This window comes from Symphalangus syndactylus, chromosome 24 (assembly GCF_028878055.3).
Source record: "Symphalangus syndactylus isolate Jambi chromosome 24, NHGRI_mSymSyn1-v2.1_pri, whole genome shotgun sequence".
NCBI classification, from domain to species: Eukaryota; Metazoa; Chordata; class Mammalia; order Primates; family Hylobatidae; genus Symphalangus; species Symphalangus syndactylus.
In genome coordinates this window covers 33975845-33996586 of record NC_072446.2, presented here as the reverse complement: position 1 = coordinate 33996586, position 20742 = coordinate 33975845, and the positions used below count along the sequence as shown (strand labels likewise).

General features: G+C 38.0%; 1 protein-coding gene across 8 annotated transcripts in view; it reads left to right on the top strand.

The window, feature by feature from the left end:
- Nucleotides 1-19133, top strand: part of RALGAPB (Ral GTPase activating protein non-catalytic subunit beta) — a 102935-nt gene extending 83802 nt beyond the window's left edge. For 4 of the 8 annotated variants that reach the window (XM_063634242.1, XM_063634240.1, XM_063634243.1 and 1 more), the window contains 8 exons: nucleotides 1729-1887; nucleotides 5970-6135; nucleotides 8742-8861; nucleotides 10482-10618; nucleotides 13211-13319; nucleotides 14092-14170; nucleotides 17456-17604; nucleotides 18083-19133. In XM_063634242.1, the coding sequence (XP_063490312.1) occupies nucleotides 1729-1887; nucleotides 5970-6135; nucleotides 8742-8861; nucleotides 10482-10618; nucleotides 13211-13319; nucleotides 14092-14170; nucleotides 17456-17604; nucleotides 18083-18276 (1113 nt within the window). In that variant the 3' untranslated portion in view covers nucleotides 18277-19133. Of the gene's footprint in view, nucleotides 1-1728; nucleotides 1888-5969; nucleotides 6136-8738; nucleotides 8862-10481; nucleotides 10619-13210; nucleotides 13320-14091; nucleotides 14171-17455; nucleotides 17605-18082 lie in introns of all 8 variants that reach the window. The other 4 variants (XM_063634241.1, XM_055266618.2, XM_055266622.2 and 1 more) reach the window with 1 other exon arrangement.
- Nucleotides 19134-20742: the final 1609 nt, after the last annotated feature.

Sequence of the window (20742 nt, the reverse complement as noted above, 5' to 3'; positions counted from 1 at the left end):
TGCAAAAATGCCCCATTTACAGCTGTGATATTGACAAAAGTTACCTTAACAAACTATGTATAAGACGTAGAGGAAGAAATTTTTAATAATTATTAAGAGATATAAAATATGTATGTGTTATGTTCCTGGCTTAGAAGATCATACAGAAGAACAAGCTGAAGAAATACCTTACTTAAAAAAAAAAAAAAAGAATGAGGACATTCTGGTCTACAAGGTGTATTGCAACATGCTTCAGGTCCACAATTCCTTATCCGTGATTTCAAAGTAAAAACTGAAAACTGGAAAATTTTTTATATATTTGTAGTAAATTCATTTAGTGGCAAAATTGGACCTGAATTGACATCAGGCTGTTTATAGTTTTATGTCACTTAGTGTGAATACACTTATGTTTGACTGCAGAAATATTATTGTCTTTGATTATAGAATATTGCCCTAGACCTTGCTAGGAATGTTATGTAATTGACTAGAAGGCTAGACTCACAATCCTTGCCAGTGTGAAAGACAATCATTCTTGCTTTCTCTGGAGGATGCTTTCCTAAAAGATATACTATGGTTAGCAAAACCTTGTTTGGCAAGATCAAGATCTCAAAGAAGATAGGCGATTGAGAGGAAAACAAAACAAAAATGCATTTCTGAAAAATTTGTAGACTTAATTTTTTTAGAGAAGATTTAGGTTTTCAGAACAATTGAGCAGAAAGGGTAGAGAGCTGTCATACACCTTCCCCACAGCCAAGTTTCCCCTGTTATTAACATCTTGCATTGATGTGGTGCATTTGTTACGATTGATGAAAGTGTATTGGTGCATTACTAACCGAAGTTGGTGATTTGCAATAGGGTTCACTCTGTGCTGTACAGGTCTCTGGGGTTTGACAAGTGTATAATGACGTGTCTACCATTACAGTTGTACAAATAGTTTTACTGCCCTAAAAATCTCCTGTACTCCACCTATTCATCCCTCCCTCTTCACTCCTCACTCAACACCTAGCAGCCACTGGTCTTTGTACTGTTTCTCTGTAGTTTTACCTTTTTCAGAATGTCATGTAGTTGGAATCATACAGTATGTAGTCCTGTCACACTGGCTTTTTTCGCTTTTATCAGTATGCATTTAAGGTTTCTTCATTCAGTATGCATTTAATGTGTCTTTTTGATTTGATGGTTTATTTCTTTTTATTGCCGAGTTGTATGGATGTATCACAGTTGATTTATCCCTTCATTGATTGAAAGACATCTTGGTTGCTTCCACGTTTTGGTTATTATGAATAAAGCTGCTATAAACATTTGTGTGCAGGCTTTTGTGTGGATGTTTGTGGGAAAATACCAAGGTGTGCAGTTGCTGCATCGCATGGTAAGACTATGTTTGGCTTTGTAAGAAACTGCCAAACTGTCTTCCAAAGTAGCTGTACCATTTCACATTTCACCAGTAATGAATGAGAAAAAAGGTACATTAAAAGTAAGTTCTAGAAAGCACAATATTATAGAGAAAACAGGATCCAAAAATTATATACACAATATAATCTCAGTTGTCTTTAATTTAAAAAGAGGCAAATAAAAGAACTAAAAGGAAGTATGTTAAACAGTTTCTTTAGTTTAGGATTATGGTTGTGTTTATTCCTACCATTCTATATTTTTTAATTTAATTTTTATTAAACCATGAGCAAGTATTGTTTTTATAATTATAACAATGAAAGAAAATAGGTAATAATTGCTTCTTTCTTCTTTTGGTGGCAGGAACCTGCAAATAGTCGTCTACCTCCTCACCTTATTGCACTTGATTCCACGATACCTGGATTTTTTGATGACATTGGGTATCTGGATCTCTTGCCATGTCGTCCTTTTGACACAGTTTTTATTTTCTATATGAAGCCAGGTCAGAAAACGAACCAAGAGGTAAGAGTTACGAATTTTTTTTTTTTGGTATGTTTTTGTGCTATAAATACACGTCTAAAGAAAATAATTGAGGCAAAATTAATATGGAGAGTTTATTTGGGCCAGAGTTGAGGACTGCGGCCTGGGAAATGCTAGAAAGTGCTCCCAAGAACAAAGGAGAGGCTCAAGTTTTTAAAGATAAAAAGGATGAGTCAGGAGAGTAGGTGATTACAAAAGTTGTTTTTCAGGACTTCTCATTGGTTTATAGAAATAACATTGATTAGTGAGTGGATATAAATTATTGAACTGTAGGGTATGAGCTATGGTGTCCAGCACTGTTAGATTAGTTAATGAACTGTTGGTGGTGACACGCAGTCTAGAGTCCATATAGCACGCAGCTTCAAAGTGATTACTTAGCTCAAGTGGGAGTGTGATGTGACTGCTATCAAATTTCAGTGCCTTTCTAGGCATGATAATTTGAGGGAGACTCACATTCCTTAAAAAGTTTCATTTTCATATACAAAATTTTACATGGAATGCACTTGTCTATGCTAAGAAGTATTTTATACTTGATGCCTAAAGACTTGCTGTGAACCAGTTTGAAAACAGAATTAATGAAAACTATGATGCTTGGAGTCCTGAGTCTTTTGACCCTTAAGGAATGTGATTTAAATAGGAGCTGTAGGATATCTTTCTTCCCCTTAAGGAATTCAGATTCATAAGGCAAAAGAAACTGAAATAACGAAGGTTAGCCATAAAAAGTTAAAGTAAGGTTCAAGAAGAATAAAACAACAGCAACAAATATTTATTGAACATCTTCCCTGTGGCTCAGCATCCCAGGATATAGAAGTGAGTAACGGTTTCCCTTTTGAGAAGCAGCTCACCTTCCTAGTAATTTCAGAAGCAGATCATTTCAGTTGAGGAATGCATAGTGTGCAGTGGGGGAAATAACACCTGAAATAAAGGAGAAAAACAGAAGGACTGGCCGGGTGCGGTGGCTCACGCCTGTAATCCCAGCACTTTGGGAGGCCAAGGCGGATGGATCACCCGAGGTCAGGGGTTCAAGACAAGCCTGGCCAACATGGTGGAACCCCGTCTCTACTAAAAATACAAAAATTAGCCAGCGTGGTGGCAGGCACGTGTAGTCCCAGCTACTTGGGAGGCTGGGGCAGGAGAACTGCTTGAACCCGGGAAGCAGAGGTTGCAGTGAGCCAAGATTGCACCATTGCACTCCAGCCTGGGCGAAGAAGTGAGACTCCATCTCAAAAACAAAACAAAACAGAAGGACTAAGTAAAACATACCTGGATACATGGAACAAAGCAACTAGGAGAAGGATGAAGAAAAATGTAAGGTAGGTGAGAATGGAAAACTGAGAGCAAAATGGCAGGAGACTTGAAGTGTTTTTTGGAAAGGAATAATTGAAATAAGGAATAGGCAGGAAGTTACCGACTGTAACTAGGAAAGAGCCGAAGGAAGACTTGTAAAATGTAGTATTCAGATGTGTAGGGCACTGTGACTACATGATCCTGGAATTTTACTGTAGTCATTTTAAGACCATCAGCTAATCAAATTAGCATGCCTAAAGAAATTTACCAAAATTTCCAAATGTTTACACTAGAAGCACTGTTTCAAATGAGTTGTGAGCTCCTAGAAAAGAACATTGATTTATGAGAAAGTTTTTTTGTTGTTGTTACTGAGTCAGTAAAGTTAGGAAGTGTCTGTTGTTAGGTACCAGGGTTATAGTGCTGAACAAAATCTACAAGATTTCTGGCCCCCTAAAACTACTGCATAGAAGGGAAGGCAGATGATTAAATAAGCAAACAACCATTGTAAAGGGTGTTAATAGGGTCATTAAAGCATGTTATAGGAGCCATAGCAGGAAAACCTAATCTGGTTTTAAGAAGGTGGCCTGGAGGAAAAGATATTCTACCTGGTATTTAAGGTATGCATTAACTGTAGGTAAGGAGGCAGAAGCAGTTTGTCACTGACAAAGTAATAATAACGTGTAAATTCTTCAGGGTAAAGAGAGTATTTCTTCATGAAATTCATTATGGGGTCTAATATGCTTGGAGCTTAAGAGAAGGTGGGCTGGTGGTAGCCAGAGATGAGACCGATGGAGTCAAGTGTTTTAGAAGAACCTCAGTAAAACTGGATTAATTATAGAGGTGGGGATCTGTTTTGCAGCAAGTCAGTGTGTTGTTTGTATAAGAATAATGGAGCCACTTTTCTCCTTCCTGTACAAGAAGACACAAACCCTTGAGGCACCCCCTAACCCAGTTCAGTTTCCTTAGCTTTTTAGAAGGTGAGGGTGACTAGGAATTAATGAAGATTTCCTGAGACTTCCTTTGGAATGTCTGAGACCTGCCTTCCCTAGCCACAGGGTAGATTAAGATTAATTTCTGTCTGCCAGCAAGTAGCATGAAAGTTGAATTTGATTCACTTATTGCTTCTTGACTAAATTTTCAAAAATTGTTTATTGAAAAGTTTTACTTCTAGATAAAAATTTGAATTGCAAAAACTAGAAACGGTTGTTAAGTCAGTTTCTTGGCACCCATAAGAATGTGAAGGGATATGGGTAAACTAAATAGGTTCACTTCAAAAGAGACTGGATTTAGGCTGGGCGGGGTGGCTCACGCCTGTAATCCCAGCACTTTGGGAGGCCAAGGTGGGCGGATCATGAGGTCAGGAGATCAAGACCATCCTGGCTAACACGGTAAAACCCGTTTTTACTAAAAATACAAAAAATTAGCTGGGTTTGGTGGCGGGAGCCTGTAGTCCCAGCTGCTCGGGTGGCTGAGGCAGGAGAGTGGCGTGAACCTGGGAGGTGGAGCTTGCAGCGAGCAGAGATTGCGCCACTGCACTCCAGCGTGGGCGACAGAGCAAGACTCCGTCTCAAAAGAAAAAAAAAAATAGACTGGTTTTGTGTTTAAGAGGTAATGACCTTGAGATGATTTGCAGTGGGTCAGATGTAATGGATGTAACTTCCTATATTTTGACTTTCACAGGCCTCTGTATGATCTTGGTATAGATTAGCATTGTATGAATGACATCAGTGATTTGTGGACTGGCTGCATCACATTCATTTGGAGGAATTTTTAGAAATAGTGATTCCAGGATTCCACCTTCACTGATTTTAATGTGGAAGGTCTAGAGCAGGCGAAGAGAACCTTATTTTTAGGAGATTTCCCAGATGATTTTGATATACTCTGCTCTCCACCCTCCCCCTTTTATTTTTCATTTGCAAAGGAATTTCTTAGTTTCCTTCCTTTAGAAGTGAGTTTTTCAAGAGCAGCACTATTGCCATCTTGGGCCAGATAAGTTCTTTGTTATGGGGGCTGTCCTGTGTATTTTAGGACATTTAGCAGCATCTTTGGCCTCTACCACTAGATATTTGTAGTGTGCCTCACCAGTTATGACAACCAAAAATGTCTCCAAATGTTGGATGTCCGCTGAAGAGCAAAATCACCCCTAGATGAGAAGCACTGTTTTAGAGTGAGGGACTCTTTGTGAGGCCAGTAGAAAGCCCATGCATTACATTTAGCACTTAGTGAAGAGGAGAGAACTTTCTGGCCACTTCATTTTTCCTGGAATTCTCTTCTTTGGCCTAAGAAAAGGATATTTTCATACTCATTGATTAATTACACCTAATGTTTATTGAATTTTAGTAGATTTTATAGCATTTATCAAGATTTATAGTTAAATAATTGCATACCTATGTAATGTTTCTCATTAACCAGACAGTAAACTCCATGAAGGCAGGGACGTAGTGTCTTTTAGTAAACATGCCTGGTTCAGTAATTGTTTTGCCAGGAAGAGAGCTCAGGGCTTTTCTTGCATTACTTCACAACCATTGTTATTATCTCTACTTTATGGATTAGGAAACTGAGGCAGTGCGGCTAAGAAACTTGCCCAAGGCTCAGCCAATCCAAATCTGTCTAACTCTGGAGAATGCATTTTTCTCTATAGTGATATATCCTCAAATTTATTCTGAGCTTGGACATGATTTGTCAGAAGCTTCAAAGCTAACCAATTTTTATGAAGATTTATTTTGATATATTCTTTTGTTTCCTTCATTATAGCTGATGATTGGTATGTATTTCAGATTTTAAAGAATGTGGAGTCTTCCAAAACTGTTCAGCCACATTTCCTAGAATTTTTGCTTTCCCTTGGCTGGTCAGTAGATGTGGGCAGACACCCTGGTTGGACTGGACATGTTTCTACCAGTTGGTCTATTAATTGTTGTGATGATGGTGAAGGATCTCAACAAGGTAAAACTCACAGTGTTTCAAATGTCAGTTGTTTCTTGTTTGTTAGTCTTGTTTTTTTTTTCCCCTTTACTATGATTTATAGTCTTGTTAAACATACAAAACCAGGCTGGGTGTAGTGGCACATGCCTGTCTTTTGAGAAGCCAAGGTGGGAGGATCGACTGAGGCTAGGAGTTCAAGACCAGCCTGGAAAACATAGCGAGACACTGTCTCTACAAAAAATGAAAAAATTTCTAGGCTTGAGAGCCATGTATTTGTAGTCCTACCTGCTCAGGAGGCTGAGGTGGGAGGATCACTTGAGGCCAGGAGTTGGAGCTATGATCATGCCACAGCATTCCAGCCTGGGCGACAGAGCAACTCCCTGTCTCTAAAAAACAAACAGAGGTATATAGAGGGAAGGTATCCTTCCCCTAATCCCAGTCCTGAAAGGGTAACTTAATAATAGTTTATATATTCTAGACATTTTCAGTGTATATAAAAGATATATATACACAGAATGATAGAGTTAATACAAAATGACTGGCTTATTACAATGCTGATAAGTTCCTTTTTTATAATATGCATAAGATTCAATTTTCTATACAAATGGTAGGCCATCCATACAAACAATACAGCTTCCTAACAAGCATGTTTTGTCTTATAAGTAGTTTTATATTAACCAGTGTGTTTTATCAACTGTGGCTATCAAAAGAGTCACACTTAAAGGTTATATTCTTGGGATATTATACCAAAACCTTTGTAGTAAACAACTGACCATCTCTGAGGATTCTTGCTCATCCCCTCAGATCCTCTGAGAAACTGTAATCAGGATAACAAGTAGCAGAGCAAGTATAAATTTCAACTTAAGACCTTTGCCCCACCTGGCTAATGCTTTCTGTTCCTGGGCTCCTGAGGTCACTGGAAAGTTAGTGTTACCTCTCTAAAGTGGATAATGCCTATGCCCAGTGCACATTTTTCCTTTTGATAAATATATCAGTTGGATACTTATGGTTGCAAGTATCAGAAAATGTGACCCAAACTGCCTTAGATTTTGAAGATAATTTATTGCCCATGTAACTGAAAATTCCAGAGGTTGGTTAAGTTTTTGGTGCCATTTGATTAGCATTCCTGTTTTATTTGTTTACAATTTTCTTTTAGCTTTGCTCTCCATATTTTGGCTTTGTCCCCAGCCTGGCTTCTCTAATAGTGCAGAAAGGCAATTCCAGGCTTTACATTCACGTACCACAGCAGCCTGAAGAGGAGAGATTAGCCAGATCTCAGAACCCCCTACTCCCTGAATCCGTAACTATATGGCAATTAGACTATCCCAAGCCTGTCTTTATGGTAAGAAAGATAGAATGACTCTGGTAGAGAGATACAGACAAGCTAGAACTAGTATCAGAGGTCAGTCCCACCTGCACATTTTGCCTGCTGCAGAATAGGGGTGGATAGAGTGGCTGTTGGGATAGTAACCACAGCATCTACTACAGCAGATACAAAGTGCCTGCCCGGAGCCCACACCAGGATTCAGAAAACTAAAGCCCTGTTTTTGTAAATAAAGTTTTATTGGAACTCGGTCACACTCTAGATTATACATTGTCTATGACAGCTTTCATGCTACAATGACAGAATCGAATAGTTGTGGCAAAGACCCTGTGGCTTACAAAGCCTAAAATGTTATCTGTCTGGTCCTTTACAGAAAAAGTTTGCTAACCTCTTGTCTAAAGCTCCTATTTGCCATACCTTCACCAGAATTAAGTATCTTCCAATTTTTTCACTGAGAAATTTTTAATAATGGTTGAGCATATCTTATTTTTATTTATTTCCCGAGAAGTACTTGTCCATTTCCCCTTTCCAATTTTTGGTCCGATTGTTGGTCTTTTATGTATTGCTGGTAGGACACTGAGTTCATTTTAATTGAGAACTATACAGCTCTCATGAATGTTTCTTTTGTTAATTTAGTCTTCCTGGCTTAGAGCAGATACTGTTACTAAAACTGGCTGTACATTTTTATACAGTGTCACTGACCGTTGAGGAAGGTGGAACATAGGCCAACTTGAGGAGCCATAGAGAGAGACCAGGGATAGAAATGCCTTAAAAGCAAGAGTCCAGAGATAATGCACATGTGCACTCTCTGTCTTCTCTGTCTTCTTCTCTCTCTCTGTCTCTTCCTCCCTCCTCCTCCTCCTCCTCTTCATACTCCTCTTCCTCTCCTCCTCCTCCCCCTCCCCCTTCCCCTCCCCCTCCCCCCCCCGCCCCCGCCCCCGCCCCCGCCTGCGTCTCTGGCCCAACTCCCTTCTGAGGGACTGGGATGGTCTTCCTTTTGATTATTTATTTACTGGATCCAAAGGACTGCTCCCTTAATCTGCTTCATACACATGAATTAAAAGCCCTGCTAATCAGAAGTGGTCTGATCTACAGTCGTTTCAGAAATTATGAAATTAAGATTTTATGATTTAAAAATAAAGACATCTAATAAGCATTATATTCTTTCATATTAATTGGTTCTTGTTGGAAACATATATTCTATTTATCACTTTATTAACCAGTTAACATTTCATATAGCAAGATGATACTGGTTTTTTTCTACTTTTTGAAGCAGTAATGTAGTGTTTCTTTTTCCCAGAAGAAGTGATTTCCTCTGAAGACATTGGAGCTAGCATTTTCAATGGACAGAAGAAGGTGCTGTATTATGCTGATGCCCTTACAGAAATTGCTTTTGTGGTTCCTTCTCCTGTGGAGTCCTTAAGTAAGACCATTTTTGCATGGTCCTGTTTTAGGATCTATTTTTATATTCCTGGGTTGTGTGATATTACTGCATTGGAAGAGATTTTGAAGTGATCCAAGGCATTCTTTAGCTTCTAAGGCATTATAACAGAATATGCAGAAGCACAAGATAACTTCTCTTAACTTTTTAATGGAAAGTAGTTAAAGACAAGCAGACTGACCCTCTAATAATCTTTAAATAGTGAAGGAATCCCATTTCAACTGATATTTTGCTTTCTTTAATTAATCAATACATAGGCTTATTTTTCAGTTCATTTCTTTCTCTAATTATGAGTGATCCCTCACCTACTTTTCTATTCCCGTATGAGAGCCTTTGCATGGAACCACCTAGAATCCTACAACTGGAAGTATCTCATGATAGCATATGGCCATTCTTCTAACACTGAGCAAGAGAAACTTAAGCAGCCTAGAAAAGATGGTGGTCCAAGATTTTTCTTTTTAAGAATTGGGAGTAATTATTACTTCTTAGTCTGAACTCACAGTTTTATTTTGCCCAGAACCTTTGCTCTTTGCAAATTAAGCCTGTTTGTTCATGCCTGACCGAGTAGGTGGTCAGGCAGTAGGTGGGAAACTTCACTTTCTTCTTTGAGATCATTTGTAGGATGGGATACTATATGTCACGATTTCACAGTTTCATTTCCAGACTAATGACTTTTGTTGTGCCCTACCTTGGTAGCTGCCTAACCTTTGTACTTGGACCCTTGCTTTCTCACTCTAGGCCCCTCCCTGTCTTACTCTCTGGGGCTAGCTGTGTCCCTGGAAGGTTGGACCTTCCATGGTTTAGGTTTGAATTATAACAGCTGTTGGGCTTCCCGTCAAGGTTCTGGTTTACTACTATAATTCCAGAAGCCAGAACCTGTCCATCCTCTTTGGGGGCATACCTGCCTGGTTTCTCTGGCCCAGCCTGTTAGTACCAGACAAGTCCTCCCAGAGCTAGAGCCTTGTCCTTACTCTGTAGCTCCTGCAATTGGGTCTTTGTCTCCTGTTGTGAAACATCTCCTATGCCAACTGTGCCCACTCCAACTCAGCTTCCTCCTATTTCTGATATTTGGGGATTCTTTTGGATAGGGTGGAGGATAACTTTCTGTGTACTTATCTCCAACCAGATTGCTCTTAATCACAGAGACTAGATCTTCTGTAGCTTCTGGATGTCCCGGTGCCTGTTTGGCACAATGCTACGTGATTGAATATATAATCTAAATAATTCAGAGAGTAATAATGGCATTTATTATATTCTACATCTGAAACGTCAAATATTTTCTAGTCTTATTTTGGTTACCCTTTAGAGCAGGAGCTGGCAAACCATAGTGGCACAAGCCAAATGCCACCAAGAATGGGTTTTACATTCTTAAAGGGTTATAAATAAAATACAAAGAAGAATATGCGAGAGATCTGTATAGCCAGCAAAGCCTAAAATACTTAGTACTTGATCCTTTACAGAAAAAAGTTTGTCAGCCCTTGCTCTCGAAGCAATGCTTTGTTTAAGTGATTTAGGTTAGACTGGTGAGCATAATTAATTTTAACAGCCTTGCTCCAAATAAGTGGTATGTATTATAGTTGCTTTTTTTCCTTTACCCCATAGCTGATTCATTGGAAAGTAACATCTCGGACCAAGATAGTGATTCAAATATGGATCTTATGCCAGGAATTCTGAAACAGCCATCCCTGACACTTGAGCTTTTCCCCAATCATACAGACAATCTTAATTCCTCACAGAGGGTAAGTTACTTTGTTGATAGGTCTCCAAAATTTTGTAGTGAAATCAGCATAATTATAGAATCCTGCCTGAAAAGCTTTTAACTTTTAACTCTGAGTATTTATATCAGAGTACTGATTCCTTAGCAACTTAATTTTTTAAAATAAAATTCTCACGGTTTTCTCTTTTTCAGCCTGTAACAAATAGTTCATTCTGAGACAGCCTTTGTGGTTTCTCTTGATTTCACCATTCTGGTCCCATACTTGATTCCTTTTTAAGCCTAGGTTTTAATTTTGTCCCTGAAATATCCACTAAAGTTACTGTAGTAACTACATGTTTTTTATCTTTAATCTTGCAATGTTCATCTTAAACAAGTCTGACCATATAAAAATAGGAACATTATGGAGAATAACTCAGTATATGGATAAATATTCTGAGTGAGGAACACAGCACCTACTACAAGAGGAGCTTTTTGCTTTATCTTTTTTCTTACCTTATCAGCAAATGTTACTTCTTTATCTGTAATCAGGTCAGAAGTGTAGGAAGATTGACTTAGAACAAATCATAACAAAGACAGAAGTGTCAGCTTGACTAAAGGTGTTCCTCCATTGTACAGGATTTTAGGTTGCTTCCTTCCACAGTGAAAATTATTTTTAATGTAAGTATATGCTTAAAAGAGAATACGGGGAGGTTTTTACCTTTAAAACTGATTTAGGAAAAAAATGCCAGGTGGTGTAATAGTCCCTGGAGTAGACTGATTTGAAAATCAGGAGTTTTAAAAAGGTTTTACAGAGTACAATTTAGAGATGATCAGTCAGTATTGCATAGTAATGCAAGATTTTAGCCAAATCTAATAGTTACTTTAAAAGTTTTTTTTATTTGAGATTTGTGGACAGAACTAGTATTCAGTGATTAGCTGCCCTTATACTCATTTTCTGAATGCCACCATAGTTATTCCTTAGAACCCAGATAAAGCACCATGTTTTTGTTTCTCACCTATACTGTACTTTGCAGACACTAACAAACTAAAAAAAAAAAACCATATGGTTATCTCAATAGATGGAGAAAACACAGTTGACAAAAATTCAGTACTCATTTATGAGAAAAGTTCTCAGCAAACTGTGAATAGAACTTTCTCAACTTGATACAGAGGATCTACTAAAAACCTACAGCTAACATTATATTTATACATTGTACATTATTCTTGAATGCTTTTCCTCTGAGGTGGAGGACAAGGCAAGGATGCCTATTCTCACCACTTAACATTCAACATGATAGAGGAGGGACCTACACAGAGAAATAAGACAAAAGGAAACACAGTACATAAAGATGAAAAACAAAGAACTAAAACTGTATGTATTTGCAGATGACATGATCATGTAAGTAGAAAACCCTCAGGAATCTTTTTTAAAATCCACCAGAACTATTGAGGTGAGTTTAGCAAGATTGCAGGAAAAACGCCAGGGTGTTGGGCAAAATTTTAAGGTAACTCCCAGCGACGTTTGCCTGTGTACAATGTCCCCCCCTTGCGTGTGGGTGGAACTTGTGAATATGATAGGATAACTGTGATTATGTTACATTATTTGGCAAAGGGATCTTGTGGGTTTAATTGGGTTACTTTGAGTTAATCAAAAGGGAGATTTTCCAAGTAGACCTGACCTAATCACAGGAGCTCTTTAAATCTAGGGAAGAAGTCAGAGAGTCAAAGCTAATTAGGGGCCTTGATACTAAGAAAGTATTCTGTGAATATGGCCAAATGTCTGTCACTAGTTTGGGAGAAATCTCTTGGTCTGGCCATTTTCTGTGAATGTCAGAGTAGATACAAGCATCTGGGGGGACTTGCCATGGACTCTGGTCATCTGGTAAAGACATGTATATTTCTGTGCTAATAAAGCAGTTTTAGTTTTAAAATTCACCTCAAGTATGAGATTCTCCCCTCTGTACACATGAGCTTTGTTTAGAGCTTTAGCACAAACTTAGCTCTGCTGCATGCCTCAAAAGAGGTGCAGCTCAGGGTACCAGTTTGCTAAAGGGGAGCTACATAGTCCTGTTAACCTTGCAGTGAAACTTAGAGTTGATTAGGGTGGCGGGAAGCCGGAAGCACACTGCATGGTAATGAATGCCCAAACAACTCGTTTTTCTTTCTACTGATGAGAAAAAGCAATTAAGCATAAATTGCAGTAGGAGACATTTGGTCTGGGATCTAGGATTAACTTGTGATGGGACATTTTAGAGATTAGGATCCCCAGACAAGTAGTGATGTTGCTGTGATGGGGAAGTGTACTGCTTTCTGGCCGTAACAGAGATAGACTCAAATCTTTTAAGCCCTCATTAAGATACTTTGTGTAAATTTTGTTTTTATTAATGCAAATTATAATTATTCAGTATTCCTTCCATTTTTTTTTTCTTTGACAGTTTTAAGCCTTGTCCTAGGTTAAGACTGATGAACAGGAGCCAAAGAAGAGTTTTGTTGCAAATGTGTACACTTTCTCGTAAAGTGATTTTCCATGACCTGATACTTATGTCACTGAGCACCTTGACAAATGACTGGGTAGTTTTATTAAGCCCGTTTTTTGTTGCTGTTGTCTTTCCTGCTGTCTGTCTTCTTCCTATAGCTCAGTCCCAGTTCCAGAATGAGGAAGCTGCCTCAGGGTCGCCCTGTTCCTCCCCTTGGACCTGAGACAAGAGTTTCTGTAGTCTGGGTGGAACGCTATGATGATATAGGTACTGTATGAGGACTTTGTCCATAAATAAAATGGCAATATGTGACAATGACTTGCTAAATGTCTACAGGGAGTGGGCACATAAGCATGGTGTGGCCAGGAGCTAGTCCTGGAGTTCAGCAAGCCTGGGTTTGTACCCCAGCTCCACTACTCAGTTTCATTAAGCCTTATATTACTCCTCTGTTAAATCCTGGTACTTTTTTCATAGTTGTGAAGATTCGATGACACCAGTAGATACAAAGCTTTTAGCTATTCATGTTGGCATCACAGTCAGTGATTTGTTGCCAGTTGGTCTCAGTCATCCCAGGACTTTTGGAAAGGGGAAGGGGAAGCACTTCACTTACCCTCTCTCCACTCACGTGCCCTACTGTCTCGTTTTAGTATAAAGCTTACTTTGTCCTTAAGAGTTGCGCTCTGGGTAAGTTTCTCATGATTTTTACGTAAGCAACATTAGAGCATTAGAAAGATATACTTGCCTAAAATCCCATCCAGCCCAGAGTTTGTGGCAAAGTGTGATAGTTACTTTTCAACTAAGCCCTCAAAGATCACAGAACATATTTTCTAAAAACTCTTTGCTTTAGATGAAATTAGCTAAAAAATGTCTTGAGAGAGAATTTTTTAATTTGTAGAGAATAATTAAGATGGTATTTCAGGACAGCACAGTCCATATATTTGCCACTCACTTATGTAAAGAGATTAGAAAATTAGATTTCCTATTATCTTTTTGGGAAAATGAGGGAGATATTAATTGTAATGCTATTATTTTCTTCCAGAAAACTTTCCCCTCTCAGAGCTGATGACAGAGATCAGTACTGGTGTGGAAACTACTGCAAATAGTAGCACTTCACTGAGGTACACTCTATTTTCTTGAAGTTCATCAGCATGTCTTTTTTTAACATATTGATTGCAGCTTAATAAGGAATTATGAAACGAAAGAGTTGTAGACAATTAGAAATAAAAACAGAAAAAAGATCAAAGGAAGTTTGTATACAATGTACAAGGTTATCAAATTATTATAGCATGGATTTTTTTAAAGCCACTTTATTGAGGTATAACTGATTGACTTGTTAAAAGCTATACATATTTAATGTATACAACTTGATGAGCTTGGAGATAAGTATATATCCATGAAACCATCACAGCAATCTATTCCTGAACACTTCTACCATCTCCAGAAGTTTTCTCCTGCCCACTTAATTCATTATTATTATTATTTTGTGATAAGAACCACTTAACATAAGATCTACCCTCTTAGCAAATTTTTAAGTATACAATACTGTATTATTAGCTGTAGCCACTGTACTATACTGTTGATCTTTAGGACTTATCCTGCATAACTGAAACTTTGTACCACCTTTTGGCTAATACCTCCCCATTTTTCCCTCCCTGCAGTTCCTGACCAACTAGCATTCTACTCTCTGCTTCTCTGAGTTTATTTTAGATTTGTCATATAAGTAATATCATGTGGAATTTGTCTTTTTGTTCCTGCCTTATACTTAGCATAATATACTCTAGATTCACCCATGTTGTCGCAGATGGCAGGATTTCCATTTTAAGACTGAATAATATTTCATTGTATGTGTACACCACATTTTCCTTATCTATTCGTCCATTGATGGATATTTAGGTTGCCTCCATGTCTTAGCTATTGTGAAGAATGCTGCAGTGAAAATGGGAGTGCTGCTATCTCTTTGAGATCCTGGTTTCAGTTCCTCTGGATATACACCCTGAAGTGGGATTGCTGGATCATATGAACATTCTATTTTTAATTTGTTGAGGAACCATACTGTTTTCCACGGTGGCTGCACCAGTTTACACTTCCACCAACAGCATACAAGGGGATTCCCTTTTCTCCACATTCTCGCCAACACTTGTTTTCTTTTAGTTTTTTTGAAAATAACCATCCTACCTGGAATGAGGTGCTATCTCATTATGATTTTGATTTGCATTTCCCTGGTGATTAGTGATGTTGGGTGCTTTAGCAAGAGTTTTAATAGTATAATTAATTACTGTTTTACATTTATCTAGAGCAAAAAGAAAAATGGAGAAGTAGAGGCAATTAAATAATAATAAAGACCGTAATAATAGGGTAGCAATATTATATTGAAATAATGGAGTTAAATTGGCCAAAAGAGTGTGGCCAAATAGCAGTTAAAATATCCTAAATCATATGAGCTAATTAACGGAAACATGTTTCTAAGCAAAATGTAATACTAACTTTATAATTGGGTTAAAATTTCTGTTTTACCTGCCCATACACAAGAAGGATAAAAAGAGAATAATCTGATTTTAAGAATGGTAACAATATATTTGTATAGGCTTTGTAGTTTTCAAGGTTTGCTTGCTTGTTTTTGGTTTATAACTCTAAGAGTTCAACAGTTATTGTTTTACTAGTGGGATAAAATAGGCTCAAAGAGGTTATTCGTTAGTATCACACATCCAGTAAATGCAGGAGAAAGCTACCTGGATCCAGGCCTTTGACCCCAAATGCATTGACCCTGCATCTCTCTCATCACAGAGCTACCCTCAAACTTGATATTTTAAGTTCCTTTTAGTTATGTGAGCTGATTCAAATAGCATATAAGATGAATTTATTCTAATATTGTTAGATAATTGTTGTTGAAATGAAGTCAGTAAAGATGATTTATTTTAGCATTATCATTTTAAACTTCTAAAAGAGGGCAAGTCATTCTTAAAACTTCCATGTTTTTTATGCTTTGGTGTTTTAAAACAAATTACAGATATCTTAACATTCCAAATACATCAGTATGCATCTGAAAAGTAAGAAACTTTTCAGATAGCTAAACATAACATCGCAATAATAAAGTTAGTAATACTTTCTTAATATTATCTAATAGCCAACATTCAAATTTCTTCATTTTTACTAAAATATTCTTCACAATTGGTAAAGAATTCACTCCAGGACTATATATCTGGTTTTAATTCCTTCAGTCTCTTTTAATCTGGAACAGTCCTTTTTTCTTTATGACACTAACTTGCTAAAGAAGAGACTATAGAATAGTCATGAGTAGACTTTTCTGGAACTAATTAGAAGAGACTTACTTATCATATACTGTCTTTGTTGTTTTCATCTTTTTTTTTTTTTTTAATTAAAAAAAAAAACTGGGCACAAGGTCTCACCATGTTACCCAGGCTGGTCTCAAACTCCTGGGCTCAAGCGATCCTCCTGCCTCGGCCTCTCAAGTTTTCAGCTTTTTAGGTCAAAGGTTGTAATACAATTTGACAGTAAAATGTATACTTTATTGGTAGATTAGCAAAGTTTATAATTTGTCTTGGGGACAGAATTACTCAAGGATTGATTTTTCTTGTGTTTTTTTTTAATGTCTTGAAAGATTGATTCAGTGTTGCTTTGGCCAAAATCACCTTACCTATATAGAAAGAAAACTCATTGTGTTGCAAAGAGACCCCAACATGTAGCATCACAAATAACATGTAATACTAGATGGGTTGGCCTATCCCTGATGTGTAATGAGTAACTCACCCCTCCATAGGGGCAGTTGCCAACTTTAGCATCTGCCGCCTGGCCAGAGGCTGTGAGGGCTTTGGCCCTGCCACAGTGTGGCCATTTATCACCATAGCCGAGAAGGACATTTGTAGCTGGCTTAGATTAATGGCTCTCCCAGTCTCCTTCCCCACCCTGAAAAAAAATTATATCAGGGATTCCTGTCATGGGCCGAAGCTGTGTTCCTGCTTCTCCTCTGGGATTACCAGCCTTGACTATGCTGGAATTCCTTGTACTATGGCTGGCCACACTTTTGTTCTCTACAAGAAGAGGAACTAAAGTGAAAGTCCCATAGCTGGTTGCTAGATTGTTAACTCCATGCAGTAGAGTTCTCTGGCCTCTCCTTCCACCCAGTGTCCCTATTGGTTTTCCAAGCATATATATGTTTTCAGCCCCTTTCTGTTAGCTTAGAAAGGTTAACCCAGTAATGGACCTTTAGGACCAGGTGTTATAGGGGGCAGCAGCATAGATTCCCAGAAAGCAGATTCTGAGCACACTGACCCCTTGGCTTTTCTCAGACCACCCTCAAGCAACAGGTCCCTTTAGTAATCTTAGGCTGTATGTGAGGGACTTCAACTCTTGGGTGTCTGAGATAAAAATTTTCTTTTCTTAAGATCTACGACTCTTGAAAAAGAAGTTCCTGTCATCTTCATCCACCCTTTAAACACTGGATTATTCCGGATAAAAATTCAAGGAGCCATTGGAAAATTTAACATGGTCATCCCTCTTGTGGATGGGATGATTGTCAGCAGGCGAGCTCTTGGTAAGGTCTTCATGTGTGGCTGAAGAGTTAAATTTTCTTTTTCTTTATCATTTTTATAAACCAAAAAGAAGTAAAAATAAGGAAATGGTGATAATTACTTAATAGCTTCCACATGTAGGAAATGGTATGGCTCTTGTTAAAAAGGGAACATGTTTTGTTCTTTTTTAATCTGTCCTTAATCTAGTAAGTATAAGTAAAACCTCACTAACTTCTAGTATTAAAATATTGAAGATAGCTGTTTGTAATCCAGGACAGAAAATAGATTTTTAGACTAGATTTTGATTCTCCTTTCCCTTGTCATTGTGTGTTTCTTCTGACAGTTTTATCTTAGCACTGTGTCTATCTCTCTGGGGATGGGAAGTTTGCAAATTGAATGAAATAGTTTGAGTATGCGGAGAATAGTTCACCTGAATACTTATAGTTCACCTATGTAAGTGACTAGTTTCTAACATTTATTTTAAAACTCTCTATTTTCAAGGCTTTCTGGTGAGGCAGACTGTAATTAACATTTGTAGAAGAAAGAGACTGGAAAGTGACTCCTACAGTCCCCCCCATGTCCGCCGGAAACAGAAAATCACCGACATTGTCAACAAGTACCGGAACAAGCAGTTGGAGCCAGAGTTTTATACTTCACTTTTCCAGGAGGTTGGACTCAAGAACTGCAGTTCTTAGACCACTGAATTTCTAAGACTGTTGAACTCCAGTTTGGGAACTATAACACAGCAGAACAGTTTGATAGGTGATCACTGTAAAAATAAAAACAAATCACTCCCAAGAGCTTACTGTTTAATCACCAGAATAGAAGAAACACATTATAACCCATTTGATAGAAGACTTTGGGCTATCTAGTGAAATGGGCTCCCAGACACAATCATACTCCTGCTGATAATGATGATATACATTTTAGCCATAAACTTTCTTTTAAAAGTGACAATTTTAGTTAAACATAAGCCTTTTGAGGAGAAAGGCTTTTATGCATCTCAGTTAAACACGTGCATTGGTAGTATCAACAAATTTGCAATATAGAAGTTGAAGATAGTTTTATACCTCACTTTTTAGGAGGTTGTATTCAAAATTAAAATCTCAGAATCTTACAGGACATTTAAAGACTCATGTTGATAGCATGGAGGAGAAGGAAAGAAGTCACAGCCTTCTACTCACTTGTAGGTCTTCTTGTCATCCAGCTGTCACACTGACAAAAAGAAAAGATGATACATGTTTTTTGCTCAGATAAGAAGCCTGACTTTAAAAGATGTCATATTTTTTTCTCCACATTTCAAAAAGTTGTCCTTCTCATCACTGCACAGATCTGTCTGAAAGCCTCAGTTTCTGAGCAACCCAGGAACAGATCAGAAATGGAGCATGGCCTTGTCCTTTAATGGGGATGCAAATAAAGTTTGTGGGGTTAAAAGTTGTAAGACAGCAGTGATACCCCCACTCTCTCCATTATTGTCCAGCGGGGTGACATAATGACAGGTTAAACATTTGTGATTCATTGATTAAATATCATTTAAAGAAATGTAAATTCACAATAAGGGTTGAAGATTATTTGGTTTCATCCATTGTCTCTTATTTCAGGACCAAGCAGCAAACTGCAGTAGTTTATGAAGGATTCTAACATGGGGTTCAGGAATAGCCTCTCAACGCTACTAATTCAGATCTCTCCCAGAGAACTACTGGATTTCCTCGTAATTGACAAACATGAGTGACCACCTCTTTGGGTGGCTACTGTAAGAAATGGCTATTGTCATGTTTTCTGGACTTTGCCAGCCAACAGATCCCTGCCAGGTTTTGGAAATACTTCTGTTACCTTGCTGCTACTTTTCTGCAGGGATAAAACTTTTGAGGTGGCCAGACCCAGAACATCCAAGGATTCCTGTTACAGTGCTATAGTATACACTGCTCATTTATCCTATTCTCATGTGCTTTCTTCTTTAGTAAGATTATTTTATGTTAAGAAAATAAGTGATATTTAAAGTCCAAAGAGGAACGATCACAGTTGTATAAGGGGTGTTTTCCCACTTGAACTCTGATGTCAGTAGACTATGGGTCAGAGCTACAACAATCTGTTTGGTTTGATGTTTTGGTGGTTTACTTAGGGAGTGGGGATAGTGTGGGACCTAATTCCCTGTGCAAATGTCTCTTATTCCAGAAATGTGCATTTTGCCATCTATAAGCAAGAAATACGGGCATAGCAGCTCTTGGTTTAAAGTTTGCCATAACTTGTTCTTCATGTTTGTTTTAAGCTCAGGTAAAGATAACCTCCTCTTTCTATGACTCCAGTTTCCATTCAGGTTATAGTATTATTCAGTAGTTGATTTTCTTTTTAAGGGCAATAAATTGATGTTTCCAGATGGTAGCATGGGAGAGGGCATATGGGATAAAGATGAGCAAATTCTACCCTAAAAATGTTCTAGTAGTTCACAGGAAGAAGATGAGGTTTAATAACTTTCAAGGTAATTCTAGATTGACATTTTGAGGGGAAAATGGGCTCTTGTTCTAGTTGAAGTGAGCAGAGAAGGCTATAAATTAATATGTAACTTACAGCATTCCAGAGGTTAAAAATAACTGATGTAGATGTACTTCTTCAGTATGATTCTTCAGATCAAACTTTTACCTTTGGCATAGTTAATTTCAGAAAAATGTGCTGTGTGTGTGTGTATGAGGGTTGGGCTTGCTGATCCTTCAGTTAGCTCTAATTTCTGGCAACTCCTTGTAATTCCAATGTATTTGATACATGAACAATCATGTTGAATGCATTTGTGATCTGGGAGACTCCCTCGTCTTCCAGGGAAGGAAGGATGTGCAGCCCCCGAAGGCTTGAAACTCCCAGTGTGTACGGAGTCAGTGGAATATGGGATACCCATACCTTACCAGGCGCTGGTTCTTTCTGCTCAAAATAACATCTGCCCAAAGAGGGAGTGGGAAGAACCCTTAGCTCTTTCACTAGTATGGATTTGAGTTCGTGGTCACTATTTTTACCCACCTGCCTGTGTTAAAAATCACTTTGAGTAGAATAGCACTGGAGGAACATATTTAATACCTAATATTAATATTTAGTAGTCCATTGATAAATTTGCCAGCATATGTTCTAGCCTCTGGCGGGAAGCCAGGACCACTTTTGTCTGTGGCGTAAAC